At 45.2% G+C, this 24283-nt stretch overlaps 2 protein-coding genes and 1 long non-coding RNA gene across 5 annotated transcripts; 2 read left to right on the top strand and 1 right to left on the bottom strand.

The window, feature by feature from the left end:
• Nucleotides 1–316: 316 nt before the first annotated feature.
• Nucleotides 317–4943, top strand: LOC100276101 (uncharacterized). Its single transcript, NM_001374096.1, has 5 exons — nucleotides 317–681; nucleotides 771–1392; nucleotides 2143–2550; nucleotides 3995–4194; nucleotides 4489–4943. Exons 2-5 carry the CDS (start codon nucleotides 906–908, stop codon nucleotides 4732–4734), a joined length of 1341 nt encoding a protein of 446 aa, NP_001361025.1. The 5' UTR covers nucleotides 317–681; nucleotides 771–905; the 3' UTR covers nucleotides 4735–4943.
• A 9616-nt stretch (nucleotides 4944–14559) lies between these two features.
• LOC103642456 (protein ROLLING AND ERECT LEAF 2) lies at nucleotides 14560–20647 on the top strand. Of its 3 annotated transcripts, XM_020546613.2 has the most exons (7): nucleotides 15400–16296; nucleotides 16400–16575; nucleotides 17199–17281; nucleotides 17375–18754; nucleotides 18843–19060; nucleotides 19135–19358; nucleotides 19754–20647. In XM_020546613.2, the coding sequence occupies exons 4-7, from the start codon at nucleotides 17434–17436 to the stop codon at nucleotides 20355–20357; spliced, it is 2367 nt and encodes a 788-aa protein (XP_020402202.1). In that variant the 5' UTR covers nucleotides 15400–16296; nucleotides 16400–16575; nucleotides 17199–17281; nucleotides 17375–17433; the 3' UTR covers nucleotides 20358–20647. The 3 variants fall into 3 exon arrangements, with proteins under 3 accessions (XP_020402201.1, XP_020402203.1, XP_020402202.1); XM_020546612.3 differs by lacking the exons at nucleotides 15400–16296; nucleotides 16400–16575 and adding an exon at nucleotides 14560–14855; XM_020546614.2 differs by lacking the exons at nucleotides 15400–16296; nucleotides 16400–16575 and adding an exon at nucleotides 14951–15135.
• A 1852-nt stretch (nucleotides 20648–22499) lies between these two features.
• Nucleotides 22500–23629, bottom strand: LOC103642450 (uncharacterized). The gene is made up of 2 exons (XR_560735.3): nucleotides 23084–23629; nucleotides 22500–22982 (listed from the first exon to the last, which is right to left on the bottom strand). It is a non-coding gene; the product is annotated as an uncharacterized lncRNA (long non-coding RNA).
• Between the last annotated feature and the right edge of the window lie 654 nt (nucleotides 23630–24283).

The following is a 24283-nucleotide window of genomic DNA, read 5'->3' as shown; positions in this document are numbered from 1 at the left end:
GGCCGGTGTCGGAAAGTTTGGTTGCCATTTGCCAATGGCTCGTACTACCGAGATATTGGTTTCATTTCCTCCGATGCTTACCGGGCCTCCATTAGCCCCTTCTGTTTGTCTATCTGGGCCTCGTCACCTCCGATGCGGCCCAGAGCCACCCATGCAGATGCAGCGGGTCCCACTGCAGGGACACCAGCGACGGAGACACGCGTCGTACGCGGTCTCCGATGCACTCCACACTCCCCCCTTCCCTCACAACTCGTGCCCTTCGTGCTTCTATTCTATACCTGAGTGACCACCCGCTAACCACAGTCACCACCGCTAACCACAGTCCACAGCCCAAAGCGGCGGTCGCTCCCCCGCTTAAACCCTCGAGCCCGCTTAAACACCGACGAGGCGAACGGACCAGAGTCGGCGAGCCCCCAGGAGCCGACTCCGCCTCCGGCTCTGACCAGTCTTTAGACCCCCCCCCTGTCCCAGGCGACGACGAAACCAGCAGCGCTGCGCAGCGCCGACCACTCCGGGAACCTCACGATCCAGGGGAGATGCTGGTCGCCGCCGCCGCCTCGCCGTCGCAGCCGTGAACCGGTTTCCCCAGGGCGGAGGGACTTGGGCTCAGATTCGGCGGATCTTGGGCTGGTCTCGTGCATTCGAGCCGCTGCAGGCGTCTGGGTAACCGCTTCTCTCGAGGTATTTCGGCCGCCGAGCACGGGCGCGAGCCCGCGATTTCTTAGGGTTTCTTTTATCCGTCCGCTCCCTGATTCCTGTGCTGTTTGCAGGAAAAGGAAACCAAAGCTGCTCGGCCAACTTTGGGATCAAGGATCGGCGAAAAGGAAAAGAAAAAAGGAGGGATCTTTTTGGGAGGGTCTGTTTGAGCCTTCGGGGTTACCATAGCCTCGGGCAACACCGTGCTAATGGATTTCTTCAAGATTAAGAAGCTCGCGAAGGGGAAGAAGAGCGCCGGGGGTGGGGGAGAGGCAGTTGAATCCGACGACGACAGCGCCGGGGGTTTGACCCCCCGGGGCCTGGAGGAGCTGAAGCCGGGCATTGGGGAGAGGACCAATGCCGAGGCGGCGGCAGAGGGTACAGGCGCGGGCAATGGGGTGGTTGAAGAAGAGGAGGAGGAGGACTATGAGGACGACGATGATTTCATCACCAATGAGGTGAAGCGGAGGCTCAAGGAGCTCAGGAAGAACAGCTTCATGGTGCTCATCCCTGAGGAGGAGTGTGCCGAGGTCGAGGATGACAGCGGGGAGGAGGAAGGGGGCAGCCCCAGGGAGTGGCTGGAGACGGGCGTTGGCGATGGCTTCCCGCTGTGTGGGTTTGATTCACTGTATGATAAGTACTGCGAGAGGATGCTGGTGTTTCATAAGATGATCGCGCAGCTCATGAAGGATCCAGGTAAAAGATGTATCATGCAGCTGACTATGGATCATGGATGTTCTCCTATATGCTTGGTTGTAGCTTCTCACATGCAGTTGGTTGTAATGTGATGCCGTGTGATTATGCATGTACCTAGTCTGATGCTATAATTTAGCATGTTTGTCTTGGATACTTCTTAGTTATCAAGGCCCAGTTGTTGCTATTCTACTGTTATAGATTATAGTCAACATGGCGACTTGCTAGCATTTTATATGGTCCCTACTGTAAAGAGGCTTAATGATGAAACAAGTGGTCCATGGTAGTTGCATGCGTAATTTGGTATGCCCACAATTTTCACTTGTATTCTTTCTCAAACATTTCCTCTTTTAGAATGAAGCCGTAGCATCAGACACCTTAGCATGGGCAAGAAAAACACAATCAACCACTGTTGTCATCTTGTGCTTAGCAGTACTCAGATATTGGAGTCCTAGATTTTTTTTTTGTGACTCGGGTAGTCAGGTCGGGCACCTATGTACCAGTGTTGGATTCAGGTGGTATTTGGTGTGAAATATTATGTTTCTCTTCAGCATATTTTATTTACTGCTTTCAGGATTCAGGATTTAGTATCCGCTCTAGCAGCGTAATTTTTCTTTTGTCTTTACTATTGCTTAATGGATTTGACATTGTCATTTTGCTGCTGTTTGCTAGACTGCCAATGATTTTTCAAATATTTAAATAACCCCATCTGCATACTTTAGCTATTCTGATGGTTCGGAAAAACCTCTGTAGAGTCACTGAACACGCCAAAAAAGTCTCCAAGATCAGCATCAAAATTGGCGTCTACTCTACGCAGCCTCTCATTCAAAAGAAAGGATGAGCTCCCAGAAGATTGTGAACAACTTCAACAACAGCAAAGTGCAGATGATCCACATCAGACACTTGAGACTGCATATGTTGCTCATGTTTCATTAAGCTGGGAGGCTCTGCATTGCACCTATGTGCACCTGAGTCTTATTGTTGCAGCACAACCTGATAATCCTACAACCTACAGCTGTGCTGCTCAAGCATTCCAACAATTCCAGGTCCTGTTGCAGAGATTCATTGAAAATGAGCCATTTGAGCATGGTACCCGGGTTGAGATATATGCACGGTCTCGCAGCTTGTTGTCAAAGTTGCTTCAGGTCCCCACTTTTCAAGGTAAGATTATTTGGGTTATGTTGCTGACTTTTTTTATCATAAATGTAGCCTATACCATCAAAATGTGTTCCAGTGGGCTGTGGAATCTAGAATATCCACTGAACTTTAGTGTTGGTTATGGTTCTATAGACTCATGTTGTCATGTTATTAACTTCAATTCAAACTAAGATGTGAACTGTGCTCTCGAAATCAAAATGACAGCAGGTGTGGTTCAGGCGTTTAACAAATGCCTAATGCTTTCCAATTAATTGTACTAGAACTGTTTCTCTTAGTCTTGGATTATTTCATTACGAGATATCATGGATTGTAACTCTCAAATGCTTATTGTTTGTTAGGTATGTCGATGGTCCCTGTTTTCTTTGCACTTAAGCTAATCCTGTTTTTTTTTCTACATGAAAAAATGGTTCCAGAAGTTCAACCTGTTTGATAATGGTGTAAAAATTGATTTTGAATCCTGTACAATCATGACACTGAGGGAAAATAGCTGTCCTGATATTGCCAGTACACGAGGGGCATTTTCTTTTGGACGCGTTCAGTGTAATGCAGATTAAACCCTTGGTTATTCATAATTTATGTCCTGTACTAGCCTAGTACTACAATAAATAGGTTTAGTTACTGTGTGGTCTGTAGTCTCTACATATTTCACGTGGTACAATCCAATTCAATCTGCTGTACATTGGCAATATTAATGAGCAGTGAGCACTGACCAGTGATGTATTGGGTTCTTTTCTGTTTCATGTTTATGTAGCAGTGGGGAAACATTAGCAGTGGTTTGTTTTGTACCATTATTCGATCTCTTTTAGGAAGATGGTAACTTGAGTATGTACGTTTGGTACTAACAGCTGCTTGTTTCATTACTCATACGATTAAGGTCAAGTAGTCTACAACTCAATTGGTATACGTTAGTTTTAGAGCTTTTTATCTGCAAATTTAATATGGATAAGTATGCCATGCGCAAGTCCTGAACTATAATTGTTGTTGTTTTGTCAACACCTGTACTGTCAGCTTACTTGGTAGTTGGTACAGATTTAGATTATGAAGTTCGTGAGTAGCTACAGCTGGTTTGTTGAGCCTCCGTGCTGTGCTTTCATAATGCTTGACTACATTACTGATGAGTTATTTCTAGTTACTGCTGCAATATGTTTAATGCAAGGTACTTATAATCCCGTACCGAATCACGCATTAGATTGTACTTTGTTCTACAGTAAGGAAATAATTACTGAGTACATCAGCACAGTAAACACTGCTGTTTCATTTTATTGTGTGTCGTTTAGTTACTCATTCGTACAAGTAAGCTCCATTCCCTGTACTAGGTTTCCAAATCCATATCATGCTAATGTCTGTTTTTAGTGCTACATATTTGGCCAGCTGCTTGTATTGCATAACTGAATGGTTCATGCTTGATAATACTGTTCTGCTTATCATTTCTGTTCTCTGGATTCAGTCACAGATAGGAAAAGCAACGCTGAAGATCAAACGGAGCCAGCGATTTCCGCACCTGATCTCATCAAACTGCTGGAGGAGTCTATCCTAACTTTCCGCCTTTTCCTGAAGAAGGACAAGAGAAAGAGCGGTGTTCTTACGGGCGCTAGTCATGGCCACGCTGGGAGCTCAATTCAACAAGTGCAATCTTCACTCGATAAGGTAAGCCAAGTCTTATCCTGTGGGCCAACTGATAATGAATCTCTCCTTCATAACGTGTTTACACGATCGTTCGTTTCTGTACCATCCTTATGGTCCCACCCACCGAAACACCTAGTAGCAAGGAGGACACGTCTTTCCTAGCATTTGATTCTGTTCACAGTTGTTGCTGAGTCTGCGTAAGTTGCAAATGTCTTTGCTGAGTAGTAATTACATCACCCCCCCGAGGCAGACCTTTTGTGCTGTAAGCTGTATTATACTCTTTTTTTTTTTTGAATCGCATCGAAAACCCCGCAGAAAGAGGCGAAGGTGAAGGAGCTGCTGAAGAAGAGGAAAGGGTGGAAGAGCAAGGCTTGGCCAGGCACGATGGAGGAGGTCCAGCTGCTGTTCGCCCTGATCGACATCAAGGTCGTGTCGCGGGTGCTCCGGATGGGGAAGCTGAGCAAGGAGCAGCTGCTGTGGTGCGAGGAGAAGATGAGCAAGGTGGACCTCACCGAGAACCGGCTACGCCGTGACGGGTCCCCCATCCTTTTCCCCTGTTAGGCCGACGCACCCTTCCTGCCTGCCTCTGGGGGCGTAAGCAGAGAACCTCCCTTACTTTGTTAGTTCGGCATGCCATGGCGGTGGTGGCGGCACCAGGGGTGTCCGCTCGTACCATTCCTTTCGGCTACCTTATCAGACTATATATGTACATGCTTTTAGGTTGGATCTGAATTGAAAATGTCCATACTAAAGTAGGGGCTTAAAGTAAACATGTTGCTGCGCGTTCGTAGCTGGGTTTTATGCAATGCAACGCAACATAGGCAGCGTGCTTCGTTTCGCCGGCAACAGGTTTTCTGAAACCCCTTTGGTCCCTTTCCTCTTTTTTTTCTTCTTCTTTTGGGCAGCTATGCCATGCAGGTCGTCAGGCGTGCGGCCGGCTCTGCTGCGAGTCCATGATGCAACTTTAGAACCTAGACTAGATAGAAAGCAGCTGCTGCCATGTGCCCATGTCATCGTCGAGTCTTCCTTTCACGACACGCAGTCAGTCTGCTAGTGTCGAGAGCTTCTGTCTGCGGTCTACCGAGTGCCTCCTTGTCCAGAAGCTCTGTGCGGGGGCCGGCCAGTAAAGAGAAGGCGGCGACGACGAGTGAGCATGAGACACGGACGTGGTGGCTCTCGATCAGCAGCAGCTCGCCGAGGCCCGACGGGAACGGCATGGCTACTCACTCCTGTTAGGTGTTTGGGACCATCACCACCTCAAAAAGGCGGCAGCTTCGCTGTCTAGTGCCGTGCTGCTTCATCGGCAATTCACAGTATCGTGGATCAGCCCACAGTCCATGAGTGCAGCAAATGGAGACGGAGCCGAGGAGGCTGGCCAGTCACACTGCTGCTGCTGCGATGGCTATCAATGCGAAGGGGGGAAACGGGGGGCATCAATGCGCTTGTGTGCGTGGGCGACCTGAACCTTCACTGTGCTTCCTGCAATTCATTATGTGCCATAAAACCGCGACGTGCAGATTTTATTACGTCTTTAGATTCCGCTTCACTTCACTTGCCATGGACCACATTAAAATCCACACTAGAACGAAATGCGGTAGCTGATGCAAAGCAGGGATGCTTTCGGCGTGCTTAACAGTCACTAGTACTTTCGATGGATGGAAGAAAAAAAAAGAAAGGAAGAAACTTTCATCAGGGTTTAGGAAGATTATTACAGCGAAAGGAAGCACTTTTTTTCCCCGACGACGATGAGTCTGCCAACGCCACCTCCACACGGCAGCGTGAAGCCCTCGCCTGTGCTCTCGGCGCAGTACACTACTGCTGGTAGTGCTGCGCTAGTGTATGTGTATCCATCCAGGTCCAGGCTTGAGAGCTGCATGCCGCACCTGCATGCACCGCGCCGTGTATGTTGGACCAGAGCAGCACTAGGATTGGAGACGAGAGACTCTCATCCTCTCACGTCTCGAGATCCACGACGCGCTGACGGCGAGTAGCATCTGCCAACGTCCAACGACCTCCCAACTGGGATTCCTATTCGTCGGTGCAACGCTAGCTAGCTTTGCTCCTGCGCCCGTCACTTTCTTCAGGGAAGGTGCAGGTAGCTCTGCAGAGTAACTGATGCTGATGTGGCCTCTCTTTCTCTCTCTCTTTTCTGCGCTGCAACTGCAAACCAACAAAGAAACTTTTGCCATTGGAAGTGGACGCAGGTCCGCGAGTGAATGCCTGCTCAGCGCCAGGGCTAGGCTGGCTGGCTGGCTGGCAGCAGCACGTCATGTGAGGCGGTGAAGGCGAACAGCTGCACCTTGCATCTGGTCCGCTCAACGCAGCCTGGACGGACGGAAGAGAGAGAGAGAGTAGGAATCTGAATCTGCATCTGCATCTCGAGTGCGCCCTTGATTAGTACCAGGAAGCAGCTGCAGAAAGAACGGTTCTATTCCAGTGCGGACAAACAGGTAGTAGTAGATCATCTGGTTTTTAAAGAGGGTGGTTTGGTCTAGTCCAACGGCATCAGCACAGCGAGTAGCTAGCTGCTGTTGAAACATGCACACAAGGAAAATGCACCACGGTACCATAAAACGACCATGCCGCAAGTGTACTGTTTAAGGTTAGCCCTGGCCCCCTGTACAGCGCCAGTAAACTACGGCAAGAACGACCAATCATTCATTCATTCGTTCGTGTCTTCTGCTGGCTTTATTTTTCACTTGATGCGCAGTGCCTTGGTCTGACTGACTGATGGGACGTGGAATACAACCGGGGGGGGGGGGGGGGGGGGGGGGGGGGGGGTGGCGACTGTCATTCGGTCGACACCCCCTTTGCAGCCCGCAGGCATCCGATGAGGGAGGGACATTGACTGGCCGCAGTGCATGACTCTACCCCTCCCCTTGCGCGTGGATGGCGGCTACAGGTGACCGCTACCAGCTGCAGCGCCCTCCCCTAAATGGCCCTCTAGTCGGCGGCCCTCTTCTCTCTCTTCCTCAATTTAGCGTTTCACTGTTCACTCCCTACAACACTGTACTATGGGTCCACGAGTAATTGTTAGTAGATAAAAAATTGATAGTTGGTATAGAAAATGATATTTTATAGTGGTAGTGGGGTATAGGGGGAGTATTTAGGGGGAACCGCTGCGGGAGATAAAAAAATAGGGGAGAAAATAGGGGGAAACCGTTACCCCTAAATTTTTCCCCCTATATCACTTTTTCCCCCTATTTTCTCCCCTATTTTTTCATCTCCCGCAGCGGTTCCCCCTAAATACTCCCCCTATACCCCACTACCACTATAAAATATCATTTTCTATACCAACTATCAATTTTTTTATCTACTAACAATTACTCGTGGACCCACAACACAGTGTTTAAGGTGATGAACAGTGACACGCTAAATCTGGGGGGAGAGAGAAGGGGACCGACACGTAGGGGGCGCTGTAGGGGGCACCGCTGCGGCTATAGGGTGCCCCTACGCGCCGCATGCAAGGGGAGGGGGCTGCGTAGGGGTTGCGCTGCGGTTAGAGAGACGTGGGCAGTGGGCACAACCGTACTAGTACTCCGCTAAAACCTTGCTGCAACTGCAAACGGCTTGACGACCTGTCCAAAGATCTTGTTTTGTCTTGTTTTAACATGCGCATCTGAATCTTTTAGCCTCCTTGCCATTTTCAGTTCCACAACTGCATATGCAGACAAAATCAAGCCCTGACTAAAGGGCCGTTTAGTTACTTTAGTCCAGGGGATAAAATTTAGTTAGCAGACTAAATTTTAGTCCCTACTATGTTTGTTTCAAGTGACTAATAGTATTCAAAATGCATGAAATAAATCATAAGAGGACTAAAATACCCCTTAGTATTTTTCCGCCATTAGTGCAGCAGAAATAAAAGAGGGGTAAAAAGTGGAATTTATATGGTTTAATCTCTTTTAGTCATGCACCCTTGAGAGACTAGAGACTAAAACAGTTTAAACCCTGTTTTAGTCCTACCGTTTGGTAATTTAAGGACTAAATATGACTAAAATATAGAGACTAATCTTTAGTCCCTCATCAAACTGGGCCTAAGCTCTTGCTCACCAAATCCGTGCTTGGACACTTTATCATTATAGAAAAAACGCTCACGTGTGCGTTTAGAGCATCTCCAACAATAACTTAAATTGGTGCCTTAAATTAAAATATGAGACTTTATGTAGAAAAAAACTACTCCAACGGTGCTACATTTTCATAAAATTTGGTTAAAAATTTATAGGGCACACTCTCAGTCGCCTCAAATATACTACGTCGTAGTGCGTTGTCCTATAATCTAGATTTGAGACTTTAGTGTTGTAGTTGTATGTTTTGTTGATGCCCTAAATTCTATAAAATATGCCCGTTTTTAAATTATAGAGCATTTTTTAGGTTACATTGTTGGAGATGCCCTTAGCACGAGGGCGTGTTCGGTTAGTCGGGATCGAAGGCAGGGACTGTTCCAGCTCAGCTTATCGAGTCTGTACAAATTAGCGAACCATTCCAACTCACTCCTGGATGGCCAAGTTAACTACAACGTGAGTTGTGAAACTCTCCTGCCCGCGCACGAGCGATTGCCAAAATTGATAAGAAGCAAAGAGGCTTCCTCTGGCTAGCTCAGCTCAGACGACTGGTGCCAAATGCCTCGTCCCTTGGTTCACTGTCTGCAGCCAGTGTCATCAGGGTGGTCTGGAAGTCAAAAATATCGAGGCTCAAAACACCTGCCTGCTGTTGTATATTATACACCTCGACGACTTCATCGTGGGCAACTTGGGTCGAGGGTCTTTACTTGCATGGCGAATCTAAGGGCGTGTTTGGTGTGGCGCCTAAGCCGCCACACAGCGCCACACTTTTAAGCCACATGTGTGGCGGGCGATTTGGGCGCCACACCTATGGCTTAAAAGTGTGGCACCGTGTGACGGCTTAGACGCCACACCAAACACGCCCTAAGGGGGCTCTCTAGGGAGATCACTGGAACATCTTAGGAAGGTGCTCCACCTCTACCGAGCCGTCATGACCTGCGTGGTGGGAGATGGCCGCAACACTGCCTTCTGCCTTGATGCTTGGCATGACAGCGAGAATTTTGCCACCCTCTACCTAACTATCTTTGCTCAAGCCATGGATGACTCTGTCACGGTATCTAATCTCCTCGAGAGGGGACTGGCTACTTCTTTGAATGGTCACCTGCCCTCCCACGTAGCCTTGAAGCTAGCCTCCCTCCAGAATGCTCATTATGCGGTTCATCTCAACACCTCTCCCGACGAGCGCCATTGCTTCGTTGTTGATTCCGTCGGGCGCTTACACACCAATAATCTCTACTCTTGGCTGTCTCCGGGGGCTTCATGAAGACTCACCCACCCCTGGCTTCGTCTGGAATAGCAGTGTCCCCTGAGATCAAATTCTTTCTTTTGTTTGGCCTTGAGAGATAAACTTCATACTCGGAGGAACCTACTGAGGAAAGGCACCATCTGGATGACTCATGTGGGATATGCTCCACCGGTCGGGAAACGACGTCGCATATCCTCCCGCACTGCCCCATCACTCGTGATTTCTAGCACGCTGTGGGGATCTAGATCAACGAGAACCTCAACTACTTCAATCTACACCACCGCCCTCGACCTTGCGACCTTCTCCCAAATTACTTCCCCACATTCGTTGTGCTCTACTGCTGACACTTGTGAAAGAGGCGTAACAACTATATCTTCAGGCAGGAGTCTCCTCCCTAACTGTAACCCTCTGTGGGCTTGTAGACTGAAAACTATTGAATCCAATCAAACTCTTGCTTGGCATGGATGACTCTCCCTCACCCTCTCACGATTATAATCTCTTTGTCCTTTTTAGGGTAGTGTTCCCAGGCTTCAAAAGCTAAATATATTAGGTAAGGTTTTTGCTCCCCCCTCGTTCAAGAAAAATAAAAATACCCAGAATTTTTACTGAATGATTGGTTTGTTCAGTAGAGGAAGATCAGGTTCGATCCCAATGAAACGGAAGGGGACATAGATCATCGTTTGCCCCCCTAACAAATCACTGTCTGTCCAAACAAAGATGATCGGCATGAAGAGCTGGTGGGTTCTCATCCAAAGGGGCTAAAGTTTTGCCACAACCACAAGTCTGCGTGCTATGGGATCGAGAGCACGAAGCAGCTGAGCTCGGGATAAAGGCATGGGCAAAAGGTGTGTAGAACAATAAAAAAAATGAAGAGCATGCACGAATCTTTCAATGTCTTTTGCTTTTATCGTCTCAGAGAGAGAGAGAGAGAGAGAGAGAGAGGCGGAGGTTAACAAACCATGCTTTATCTTTTTTGAAAATTCTCACGCATGCCCCCTCTCCGTCCATACAAGAGTACAAGACGTCCTTTTCAGACCTGCTTTGTACAGCCTCTTAGCCAGGGGTGACAATATGCTCTCAATTTTACACTATAAGATTTAAAGATGATATGTATTACAATCGGATCCTATTTCTTTTCATTTTTTATTAAAATTTATTTTAAGCTCTAACATTTTGTGAATAAGCATTTGGATCGTAATCTATTACCACCCCTAGTCATAGCTAGCTCGTCTTCCTTGCCAAAAAACGCTCAGCATAATCTACCCCATTTGCTCTGTTCGAATAAACCGGCCCGTTCGGAGGATCGAGTGAGTTTAAGTCCACATCAGATAAAAAATGTTCATAATTTTTTCTAATTATTTTCAGTCAATGCGGTATAGAAATAATCAAAAAAGGTTTAATTAGGTAGACATTTTAAGGACGCTGACTTTGTAGATCCTGTTCATCGAAGACCTCTAAAACTAGGGAGCCTCCTCTAGGCTCCAGCAAATAGCCCAGCCAAAACACGCTAAAGCCTTGTACAGTTATTTTTATTTGTTTAGGATTTAAACCAACTCAATCCATTTAGATTAAGAGTCAAACGAATAAGCCCAAAAAGGCGTCTTCTTTCTGGCGTCTGCTTAGACCGTGTCCAACAGGTCACCTAAAACACTATTTTGTACTGTATATTGTATCATTTGTAGAGTGTAGATTAAATATGAGTATGAGTCAGTGGTGGACCCAGCAAGGGGGCAACCGGGCGAGCCCTCGCCCCCTACGCGCTGCTAGTTCTACGTATCAAGTAACAAAATATTTAGAAGCCTTGATGAGTAATTGTATTTTAAGATATGACCGGTACGTATAAAATTAACTTGTTGTGACTGACTGCTTTGCGCAGACCTTGGACACGTCTGCGCACAAAGAACATGAGATTGTGAACCCTCTTGCTCCAGCCTCCAGGTTAATCCAAGCCTACACCCACTCAGTGCAGCAAGGGCATCTGACGAACCTTCGTCAGAATTTGAGCAGTGCCTTAAAAAGATCGAGCCGGGCATCTATTGTCCCAATCCTTTTTTCGTGGTCTTTTGCTTGCAATTGCATCCATCTCTCAGGCTCGGTGCTTGTGCCCTTTGTGGGGTACTACCGTACTAGCTAGGCCACATAGCTTGAGCAAGCTGCATACATAGTGGCTCGGTAAGATTCACTATAGATGTCTAAACGGATGGACCTCTCGGTAAGCCGTAAACTGTCACGGTTTTGGTTTGGCATGAACACGACTCGACATGACTACGGGGTCATGTTTGGTCTAAGATGCGGCACGGTGGGCTCAACCTGACCTAACCAGTTTTTATATTTTCTTATTTTTGTTAATATAATCATCTATATTACATATGATTATAAAAGGTACAAAACATAAAAATACATGTGTCTTGTTGGTTAAGTGGATGTAGATAAACTTTTTATTTAAAACTAACAACCATGGTTAATATCCCTATTTTTACACATTTTAGCATTTTTTGCTATTTAAACATGACGGTCTAGTATAGGTCTCTCGTCCACAAACTGGCTTGACATGATAAACATGCCAACGAGACGTGCCTAGGTCTCGTTCATGGGCCTGTAGGCCAGTACGACACGACCCGTGAATGAAACTGGGTCAGGTCGGACGACCTGATTGAACATCTATAGCTCCAAGGCATATCCACTCAAGAAATAAATTCGTCTTTTGGTGTGAAGGAAAAGGTTTTCGTTTGTTTTGATTTTCAAAAGGTTCTTCTCTTTTTTTCACGCGCGCTCTCTCTCTCTGCGTTTTAAAAAGCGTTTCTTGGTGTAACTAAGGTCTTCCTTTGGAAGGAATCTAGTTTTTAGGAAACTGATTTTTATCTTTTAGCTAGGAAATATTAGCTTATTGGTTTTTAAAAAACTGACAATCTAATTTTTATAAAATAAAATATAAACTGATATATTTGGAACCATCTTAATTTCTATAAACTATTTTTTAAAAACTGGGTACTTGCAAACAAGAACTTGCTTGATTGTCCCCCTGACCGTCCCCCGGAGCACATGAGAATGAGATCTTTGTGAAGCGTCTAGCGCGACATGCATGAAGGTCACGCATAACGGGCCGGCTGACGGCCAAACTGAATTCAGAAAACCGTGAAAAAAAACAAAAAACCGAGCTGAAAATGAATCGAAAAGGCATCTGTTTTGGACGCGAAGGATAGGGGGTGAAGTGAAGCTTCCTGGCGTGGGAGATTTCTCCTTCTCTGGTGAGGTCGAATGCCATGGACCCAAAAAGAAAAGAAAAAACAGTTTGGTAAGCAGCATGCCAAAGTTTTCAGAACCCTGTTTTTTGGACTCTCCGAACGGTCCAAGTTTTCGCCACACCTCATCTTCTTATCATCTAGCGTAGGAAACTTTGTCGCATACACATGCGCACGTGCCACGTAATAAATCATCGCGGACCAACGAGAAAGGAAAGAGATTTTTTAATCTAACGAACACAAGAATGCTCCTTTGCAGAGAGAGAGAGAGTCAGGTAGAGAAAAAAAAAACCCTTAGAGCTAGTTTGAGAACTCATTTTTCTAAGAAATTCTTATTTTTCTAAAAAAACTAATTTCTCTTAGAAAAAATAAAAATTTCTTGAAAAAATAGTATTTCCAAATTAGCCCTTACAGGGATAAAAAATTATCAACAAATAAACATGTTGTAAAAGTAGTTTCATTCCTTATGCAAAGCCACAATTTGGATCCATTGGGATGGCAACGAGCCCTATCTCTAATTTTCTATGGGGAATCCATCCATTAGAAGATGACTATGTGAAAGTTTCTTGGGGATGCAAATGGAGAAAAACTCCCCCCCCCCCCCCCTGATAGGTAAACGGGGACGGGGAAGCATTTCCATCCCTGTTCTCGCGGGACCAGTTAAACTTATATGTGACGATATTTCTACGTAATAATTGTTGATAAAACTAAATATTATCTTATCAAGAGACCATTTATTATACAAATGTATTCATTTTGATGTACATATAAAGTTTTCTTACATTTGACAATGTGTATAAGTGACAACGGTGTGCATTAATAACAAAGAAAGTATGTCCTAATTATAATTTAAGTGGTTATGGGATTCCCGTCACAGATTTATTCCCGCGGTGAACGGAGATGAGGAAGAAATATCTCCCGCAAACGTTCACGAGAATATCCACGGGAAAAAATTTCATCGTGTGACGATGATGGGGGCTATTTCTCGATGAGGCCCTACTGTCATCCTTGTAATCCATATAGCATAAAAAACTAACTAATGCTGATCTTTTGAAGAAATAAATTAACTAATGCCGGTTCCGGTTTACCTACGCCGTCGCCGCTAACGTCTTAACCACAGAACACTACAAATTTGAGCTCCAGCTAACAAGGCAGCTAACGTCTTACCTACTAATTAGCTAATAATTACCTATTTTTTCTCTCGTCAAGGCGACTAATAGCTAGTTAGGCGGATTCAAACGGGTCTTAAGTTGCTTGGAATGTGCTTCATCCTTCATAGACCAATTTCCATGAAGAAAAAAAATGTATATGCTAGTACTAAGAAAGAAAATGGGCCTGTTTGGTTCAGCTTTTTTCTGATCAGCTTTTCTGAAAATCTAGCTGTGGGGAGAATCTGGCTGTGAGGAGAATCTGAGTATCATTACGATTACGTGTGGAGGAAGATAAAGTTGTTCATAGGGCTCAGGATCTAGAAAGTGACGGATTACTACTATCACAACGACTCAACTGATTATGTGTTTATGTTGATTTTGGATGGTTTTTGCCCCAACGAATTTTATAGAAGCTGTCTGAAAAGCTGAGCGTTTGGCAGTCCGCAGCAGCTTTTGGTGACCAGAAGCTGCCAGAAGCCGAAACAAACAGGCCCAATGTAGGCCCATGACGCCTGAAACATTTGCAGAGAGAAAATCATTGGTGAAAGGACGAAAAAGAAAATAACGAGTGAGGTATTATTGGGAAGAAAAATACTACTAGTAACAAAGAAATGTGGGGCCACGCCTGAATTCAGTTTCGCATAGCATCTGGCTGGCCTACCCTCCAGTAGCGTCTGCTTTCACACACACATCTCTCTCTCTCACACACACACACTCTCTCTCTTCTCTCAACTCCCTCCCTCTCTCATCGCCGGTGATTTCTCCTCCCGTCATTTTGACCGTTGTAGCCTCTCTCTCTCTCTCTACTTCGTTTCCCTGCTATGCCACTCCAATCCACTCCACACACTCTCTCTCTCTCTCCCACCTCTGCAGACTGCAGTTGCACAAAGACTCCGTCTTGTTCACACTTCACACACTCAGCAGCAGCAGCAGCAGCCTCCTGGAAAAGAGAAGGCCGTCTCCCTCACTCCCTCTCTCTCAGGTATACTACCTCCGATTCTTATTCTAATGCGAAAATGCACACACGCATCGCACCTTTCGTTCTGTTAAATTAATGCTCGCAATCGATGCGGCCGGGGCGACAAATCTGTGGAACGCCAAAGCGGGTAGAGAGAGAGAGAGAGAGAGGCGGGAGGAATGGGTTCGTTCTTGTAGAGGAGCTAGCTGCTCCCGATCTTTAAGAATTGCGCGCGTCCTTTTCAGCGCTTCAAGAACGTGTGCGCCGTCCGTCCCTTCCCTGGTTCCTCTTCTCTCGGTAGTCGGTACGCCCGCCCTCCCCTCTGTTTCATCCTCCGTTCGACCGTTCCTCGTCGCCTTTGCTTCCTTGGCACTTCACAATCATGCCCGCCTCTGCCTGTTCCTGCTCACTCGGCCTCCCTTCTCCCCTTTCCTCTCTTACATTGTGCCTGTCGCCGTTCGGTCTTTGATTTGGCAATTGGCGAGAGGGGGGGTTGTTCACGGCTACATTTTTCTCTCTTTCCCCCCCCCCCCCCCCCCCCCCCCCCCCCCCCCCCCCCCCCCGTCTTTCTCCTGTTTTTTTCCCTCGCGTCTCCTTCACCAGCTGGTCCCTCGTCGTGCCTACCTTTGGTGTTCGTCAGGAATGCGCTGTGGGTTTTCGGATTATTGTGGGATCAGACCTTTCAATAAATCGATTTCAGCTCTCCCTGCTTCAGCATGGACTGTGTGATGCGTTAAGAGTAAGACAGACATGCGTGCACTTGCACTTTCATTCTCAGCTGAGTTCACGGTTCCACCTCGCGGCATACAACGGCCCTTCTCTGATGATCCGATCTGTTAAAAGATCGAGATTTTCAGCGCGAACAGGAGTTTCGTAGAACTTCCCGCTCCACCCCCATTTTTCTTCTCAGACTATCAAGAGAAACTGAACCCGCTTTGGATTCCTAGCAGTTCCCTTTCTCTGAATCAGTTTCGTTCCTGAGCTACAAAGAGCCCGTGACCTCTCTCTCTCTCTCTCTCTCTCAGTGTGCAAAGAGACAAAGTTGTTATTAGCTATAAATTACCACCAGAATTTGGGGCTTTACCTGCATTTTGTGTGTTTTTATGTTTACTTTCGCCGACTGCATAGAGACAAAGTTGTACACGATTACTCCATCCAGGTCCACCAGTTTGTACAGTGTCCAAGGCTTACAATCCTGCTCTCGTTTTACTGTTAAAATCTTCAGCGGCTGATCCCTGATTTCACCTATACGACGATATCTTTCTATTTTATTGCCTTTCGTGTCTGCCTATGGTTTAAATACATTAATGGTGACATTATTTGTCCCTGAAACAAAATGTGGGATTGTACCAGCACTGCTAGTTTTCAAGGCGCTGTCCTCGCCCAGCATCTCAGTGTCCTGAACTGAATTTAGTTTAATTGTCGAGTCCGTTTACTGTGACCACCATTACGCAAGTAGCAGAAGGTAGGCCCCCCTTCATCTCTTGCTGTGCCAAGGACGATATTCTTCACTTTCATGCTTCCTTAGTCCTCTTCAATAAGGAGAAAACAATTTGGTTGCGGTGTAGGGCATGTTGCAGTGGGGCATTTCGTTTGCAAAAAGGATCGTCTTTCTGATGTCTTGTAGCTTTCATTCCACTTTTGGGAATGATAGTTTCAGGGCTTGATATAAGTGGCCAAGTAGTCATCCTCTCATGGTTCTTGAAACCTGGTGCAGCTGTCTCAACAAGTCACCAAGTCACAGGTTTGAAACAGCCTCTCCGCATTTGCAGGAAAAACTTGTCTCGGTTTATCTCTTCTCTAGACCCCACTCATATAGGAGTCTTTGGCATTGAATCTATCCTTTATGGTTTTCGACTTGCACATGGATCACATATGCTTTAGTTCTCTGCTGATACATGTAGTAAGCTTATTGTATATGATCATTTCACGTCATCAATGTTGTTTATGAACACTTTGGAACATGCTTGTTGTTTATGAACTCTTCGAAACATACTTTTGTGGTCATACCAGAAGGAATCGAGTCTGAAATGATAATATGCGTGATAGGCAGGGGTAGCACTGATTGAAGAAAAGCTTGTCCAACACCAATTGAGATGATTTGAACATGTCTAACAAAGACTTCTAGAGACATTAGTGTATAGTGGAATTCTAAGGCGAGATGGCAAGAGATACAAGGGAAGACATAGGAAGCGACAGTAAAAGAAAACCTGAAATGATAGAATATACCCACAGATTTAACCTTGATTAGGAGCAAACTGAAAACAAATATCCACATGACCAAATCTTGATTTGTAGCTTCTGTTGCGTTTCAACTTTAGTCTACTCTAACTTACTTGGGACTAAAAGGTTTTGTTGTTGTTGTAGGATTGTGGTCCAGGTCATCCCCCCATCCGCTGGCTTCAACAGCAGTATTCTTGCTTCAACAAGTGACCTTTCTACAGTTTTAGGTAATTTCCACAGCGATGGATAAAGCAATACCTGGTTTCCTGATGCTGAAACTTTTCTGTAACAATCTGTCATTTTTTCTTCTCACGATCAAGCTCAAAGATTATGATACAAGCATGACTGGTTCTTGAACACTATACAAGGCTTTGGAGAGATGGGATGTGCTGCTTCCAGGTTAGAAGATGAGGAGGCTGTCAAGATGTGCCGGGACAGAAGGGACTTGATCAAGCAGGCACTGGAGCAGCGCAACCGATTTGCATCTTCCCACATTGCTTACATTGAGTCCCTGAAGCGTGTTTCGGTGGCTCTCCAACGGTTTGTTGCCGGAGATGATCACCATGAGCTAATCTTCGATACATTCATCTCCCCTATCAAGCAACAGAAGCCAGAGATGCTTGGTCTGCCTTATGGTTCATATGAGAAGAGAACTATTCATGTTTCAAGGTACCTGAGGTCAGGGCCTAACCCATCAGTGTCCATTGAGGAGCACCCACGTCCGGTGGAAACAGTCCGTGTCGAGTCAAATTACCCTATGGACAACGACAGTGTCATGGTGGATAGATTCCTACCAACACCCTCTTCACCAGTGAGATCGTCTTCATACTACCCGCCACCTTATAACAGGCCAAGCTACCCACCTCCATTGGACCAGGAAACAGTTAGAAATTCTTCCTATTGCATGCCTTATGACAGGCCAAGCTATGCACCTCCATCAACCCAGGAGACAATGAGGACTTCTTATTATGCATCTTATGACAGGCCAAGCTACCCACCACCATCACCCCAGGAGCCACTGAGAAATTCATATCACGTGCCATATGACACAAGCTACCCACCTCCGTCACCCCAGGAGCAGGAAGCATCACCGTGGGACTTCTTCTGGAACCCATTCTCATCATTGGACAGCTTTACATATCCCCGCCCTCGGAGTAGCTATGACAATGTGGTCACTGATGATGAACTCGCGAGGTTACAACGGGTACGAGAGGAGGAAGGAATCCCAGAACTTGAAGAGGAAGATGATGAGTGTCAAGAGCGTGTACAGATGGACAGAAAAGAGGAAAAAGAAGAGCACGACAATGCAGATGATGATGAAGACGATGATGAAGACGATGGCGAGGAATGTGAGCATTCAGATGAGTGTATGGTTTCTAATGTGAATTTCGATGCCAATATGAAGCAAGAAACAAAGGGATTTGAATCCAAAGGTATTCAGTGTACTGAAGCACCAGAACCTTGCAAGACAGTAGAACTTGAGATAAAGGCACACAAGAAAGAGTTGATGAGAAACAGAGTAGCAAATGCAGAAGAAACTCCTGGTTTCACAGTATATCTGAATCGAAGGCCAGCAAGCTTGGTTGAGGCCATGAAGGACATCGACTGTCAGTTCTCGGGGATATGTGACGCTGCTCGGGAAATCTCAGTAATGTTGGAGGCAAGTAGAGCTCAGTACTCAACCTCAAACGATCTTTCTGGTACTGTTTTTATGATCCACACTGAAATTACTCTTAAAGATCCAGATTTGACACTTACTGAACATTGCTTGTCAATTGTGTATTGCAGCGAAGATGCTGAACCCAGTTGCACTTTTGCGTTCTGCGTCATCCCGTTCATCATCATCTCGTTTCCTTCTTGCTCCCTCTAGCTCAATAGATGATCTCTTTGACAATGAGACTAGCAGCTGCTACTCTGAAGAATCTTGCAGTACCATGTCTGGAAGTCACCACTCTACCTTGGATAGACTCTATACATGGGAGAAGAAATTATACAAAGAAGTAAAGGTATGATCTTTGTCAGGGGCTTACACCAGTAGACAAATGCATGGAAAAGCCATAATTGTTTTGGTCACTTGCAGGCAGGTGAGCGGTTAAGAATCGAGTATGAGAAGAGGCTGACACATTTGAGGAACCAAGATGTGAAAGGCGAAGAACCTACCTCTGTTGATAAGACTTGTGCAGCATTGAGAAGCTTGCATACTCGGCTGAAGGTGTCAATACACACAGTTCAGTCAGTATCAAGGAGGATTGAAATTCTAAGGGATGAGGAGCTGCATCCTCAGCTTATGGAGTTGATTCAAGGGTATGGTTCTGTTCACCCTAGGGATTTTGCAAATGAGAACTTTGTACATACCATTATCACTTGCAAATGATTCTTTTTTCCCCTTTGAAACCACATAAGTAAGAAATAAAGTTAATTGTCGAAAAACGTCCATAATCAAGACTAAATGCATCCAGTTAAGAGTGTGCCCAACTTCTGTTACTTGAAGATTACTATTGACGTCGTTTAAGTTTTCAGCTAATGTAAGATGAACAACTTGTGATCTGAAGGAATGTGCTTTCTTAATAGCTGAGCGTACAGTATACCTTAGACATTAGCGTTTTACACTGAAAATTTGATAAGCAATATCAAGGGAAAATAACAGCCTATAATCTTACATACTCAGAACTGGAACTGACCTTGTGTTATGCATGCAGGCTATCGCGGATGTGGCGCGCCATGGCTGAACGCCACAAAGCTCAGAAGCGCACCATCGAGGACGCCAAACTTCTCTTCCTCCAGCACCACCCCTCGGCCGCCACGGCTATCTCCCTTGGTCCGCTGGAGGCCGCAACTCCCCCTCCGGCTGCCTTGGCACTGGAATCCGAGATCCAGGCCTGGCGAGGAGCCCTAGAGACATGGCTGTTTGCGCAGCGCGCCTACGCGCGCGCGCTGGCCGCGTGGGCGCGACGATGCCTCGGCATCGGCAGCGCGGCGCGGCCCAGCCACCCGCTGCCGCCGGCGTTCCTAGTGTGCATGGAATGTGGGCGCGCGGCTGACACGGCCACCGAGGCACGAGTGATAGACGGGTTGGACTTCTTCGTGGCTGGTGTCGGGTCGGTGTGCTCAGGCGCGGCCACCGGGATGGAGGGCATGGCTGGGCGGGTGCTGTGTGCTGGCATGGCGGCGGTCACTGACGCCATGGCGGAGTTCGCGGCGGCGTCTGCGGACAGCTACGACGCGGCTGTCACAGCTGTGATCGCCGCGGCGCGTGCGCCGGAGCGCGGGAAGGAGAACGGCATGGGGCAACTGCAACGCTAGGAAAATGCTGCGGCAGTTGATTTGTTGGAGTGGCTCACCTTGTGGTAACGATGAGTAGGAGATGAAATTAAGCATGCAGTTAAATGTGTAGTCTTGTGATTGGTAAGAATGCTATTACTCCCTCCGTTTCTTTTTATTTGTCGCTGGATAGTGCAAAATTACACTATCCAGCGACAAATAAAAAGAAACGGAGGGAGTACAAGGCTATCTATGCTTGCTACTGATTGATTATAGGTTCAGCGTCTGTGGTATTATCCCAAGGAGAGAACGCGAGCACTGTTGTAGATTCATCTCTTTTTGTTTTTTTAAGAAAAAACCACGTAAAACCACATACAACGAGATCCTTATAAAGCTCTTTTAGCTGATCACCCGTTAGACCTTATTCGGTCTAAGGACATGTATAATCTAGAGACTTTAGGTCGATTTTCAAAGTACAAGATACTGCTAAGAGACGGTATGATAACCATGAGTATTTTGATTATAAATATTGTAAAAAACAATACAATACGTGTAGTGTAGAGTCATATATAGGACATGTACAATTTAAAGACTTTGGATCGGTTTTTAAAATACAAAGTACTACTAAGAGACGATATGATATAATCATAAATATTTTGATCATACATATAGCTAACAAACAATACGTGTATAGACGAGCTCTTCGTGAAGAATCTGCATCTTGTATTTTTATTTAATCACTTGAAATCTCTGAAAAGACGGAGTATTAAATATGGTTATACATGTCCGAATAAAGATTGAAGATGACCAAGAAGATTAAATATCTTTCTATTCAATTTTAGTTAGTAAATCATTTAATTTCATCTAATCCCCTTCAATCCACCCCAAGTGAATAAGCCCTTAAAAAATAAATTGCAAAACGAAAATAAGAAAAATAAAAGCACATCCTATTACTTCTATTCAGGATAACAATTTCCCTTATCCTTATGGTTATGGTATAACATCATAAAAAAAGGGTCGATATGTCCCCGGAAGAGGTAGTTTGTCTGAAGCGTCAAATAGTGTCAAACCCTATTTGTTTACCATTTAGATTACTAGATGAGTGCCCGTGCGTTGCAACGGAACCGTATAATAACACAATAACTTATGTATATATGTGTTATATTGTTATAGTTAGGTGCCCGTGCTTTGCAACGGTATATAAAATATTCAACAAAATGATTAGTTAGTTGGTGCTTGATCATGAAAATACCCTGCTATGCGCGGTGACCTAATCTAGCACTGGAGTTATGCAAGCTTCTATCTTGTCGTACCTAAAATTGATCGCATGAATAAGGTTACTGATTTACCATAGAGTACCACGAATCAAACTGAAAATGGTTAGCATGATGCTGTATGTAGCAGGCAGCATCTGGGTTTTTGTTAGAACAGAAGGGTGGTGACTTGATAACTTTGTGGATGGCCTTGCAATGAATGTGATTAATTGGCTTTCCGCTAGATAGCAATGTCGCCCTCCTCCTTGATCTTCTTCCAGAAGAGGCTCCTGACAACTGCCTCAATGGCTTTCTGCTCTGCATCCAGGTCCTCTTTAGTCCTGTGCCACCCCTTCCAGTGTTTCTTCCAGTTGATTAGGTGTTTCTTCCAGTTGATTAGGGGTCCAGATAAAATCCAATAACCTCTAGGATGCAGGATACGATCAACCTCTATCAAGTACAACCCATCTGCACATACATGGGAGCAGGAAGTGATGGGTAATCAGCTAGAGACATTGAAGGCTTGTAGTTCTAGGGGATAGTAATTCAACATACCATAAAGCTGCCATAGGATGAGGCAACGAGATCAGTGCGCCATGTCAAAGGAATGTGCCGCAACGGAGCGGCGGTTGCAGGGCGGGGGCAGTCTACATTCCGGTCTTAATAGTTAGTACAGATTAGGATTGCTGGGTTCCATGTTCTGTTCATTTGCGATATAAACCTCCCCAACATATCCGCAAAAAAAAAGAAGAATTTCCTACCATTTCTAGACAAATACCGTGTTTGTGTTACGTGAGTCGTACAACCGAAAAGGATCTTCTACAGTTCTACTCTTAACCGTCCCGACGAAACATAGAACATTCCATCAACAAAGCTGATGAGAGGTGTACGTATGTTCTCTCAATCTCAATAAAAGAGATGAAATATTTCATGGTAAAGAATACCCATAGCTGGGTTTAACTGAACTTAGTTCCACGCGCCATAGCAGGCGAGCAGCACTAAAGATCGAGATTAACATTTCTCCACTCTTCAATTACAAAGCAATAGAGCATTTCTCGGGGCTGGAAAAACGAAATGCTAGAGATGCTGCAGCAAACGAGGATCACCGGTGTTGAGTATAGTCAAGTTTGGTCACAACCACCAATCAGCTACCAACCCGGATAGAAAATGCTAGCTTCCAAGTGGAAGTGGCACGATTGGGACTGCTTCCTTCTAATGACTTGAACATTCAGCAAAAAGATAAAATTCAGAAATGACTGCCCTCTTTTTTTGGATGTTTTTTTATAATATCCATTACAAAGCGAAATCCAAGGTTGCCTGCTTGGTCAACGAACTCCAATCGAACTCAGCATGTTTGCTCAAAGATACGTTTGAATTTCCTTACACATGCAGCCGAGTCAGTAAGTACGACAACCTGGGAAATAAACAAGAGTTTCATATCAGCAAGCGAGTAAAAAGCTGCGTTTCGTAGTAATCAAACTGTGGCTGCGGCTCTAATCTGAAGCGAGTACCCACCTCATAAGTTTGGCAATCGCTACGCTTGCATCGTCGGCATCATGATGATTCAATAAAGCGTCTTCCAAACGGGCGAGCGCGGGGGGAGTGTTTGGCGCGTGCGTGCATCGCGGCGGCTGGCGTGCGTGTGGGCGGCGGGGGTTTCGCGGCGGGGGATGCGGGAGGTGGCTTGCGGGAGAAGCGGGAGGCAGTTGCAGGGCGGCGTGTGGGAGAAGCGGCGGGCAGCGGAGCGGCGGTTGCAGGGCGGGGGCAGTCTACATTTGGTTCTTAATAGTTGTAGAGATAATACCTCTATTATTTATATTTGAAGTACAAAAACAAACTACAAAACGTCAAATAAAAAACATAGAGAGAGTATAATCTAACATTTAAGAGACAAACAAATAACACATGTTAATAAATGGATTATATAATCTAAATATCTAGATTATAATAATCTATGAACATATCATTAGGTGCTTATATAATTCATAAACTAAATTATATAATCATGAAGGAAAATAAACAAGGCGTAAATGAGTTCTTCCAAATAGAAATTTTATGGCCTAAAGTTTAGTTGCTACTTGGTAAAGTTCATAAGAGTGACTAAAGAAACAAACACCCTCTAATCAGTAGACCAAAGATTCCATATATATTCGTGACAAAATAATGGTCAAAGACGTAAGCTAAGTTCCAGTTTGGAAGCACCCAGTTTTTTTAAAACTGGTTTATATAAATTGATGTGGTTCAAAACATACCGATTTATGACTCAGTTTATAGAAATTAGATTATCAGTTTATTAAAAACCAATAAGCTGACCTATCCTAGTTAAAAAATATAAATTGTTTCTTAAAAACTAGATTGCTTCCAAACATGACCTAAGCCATACATGCTCACCTATGAAAACTACACCACGATACATGGCATAAACTTTTTTTTCATCCGTGGATTATGGCTAAATGCTTTTCCTTATGCCAGGTTCTACTACATTATTACGCCAAAAAATTGGTTTAGTGTATACTGTTTTCATTCTATTATGAATGCCTGAGATATGAGTTACCACCGAGAATTTTCAGTCAGCACAAAAGTGGTTGAAAATACTAGAAGAAACTATGCCACAAAAATCTAAAATTGGTCCATCGATGAAAAATAAAAGAAAATAAAAAAATTGAATGAGATAACATATACGAAAATTCTATGAGATATGAAGCAAAAATAAAT

This window comes from Zea mays, chromosome 1, assembly GCF_902167145.1.
Source record: "Zea mays cultivar B73 chromosome 1, Zm-B73-REFERENCE-NAM-5.0, whole genome shotgun sequence".
NCBI lineage: Eukaryota > Viridiplantae > Streptophyta > Magnoliopsida > Poales > Poaceae > Zea > Zea mays.
This window is presented reverse-complemented; position numbering and strand designations above follow the sequence as displayed.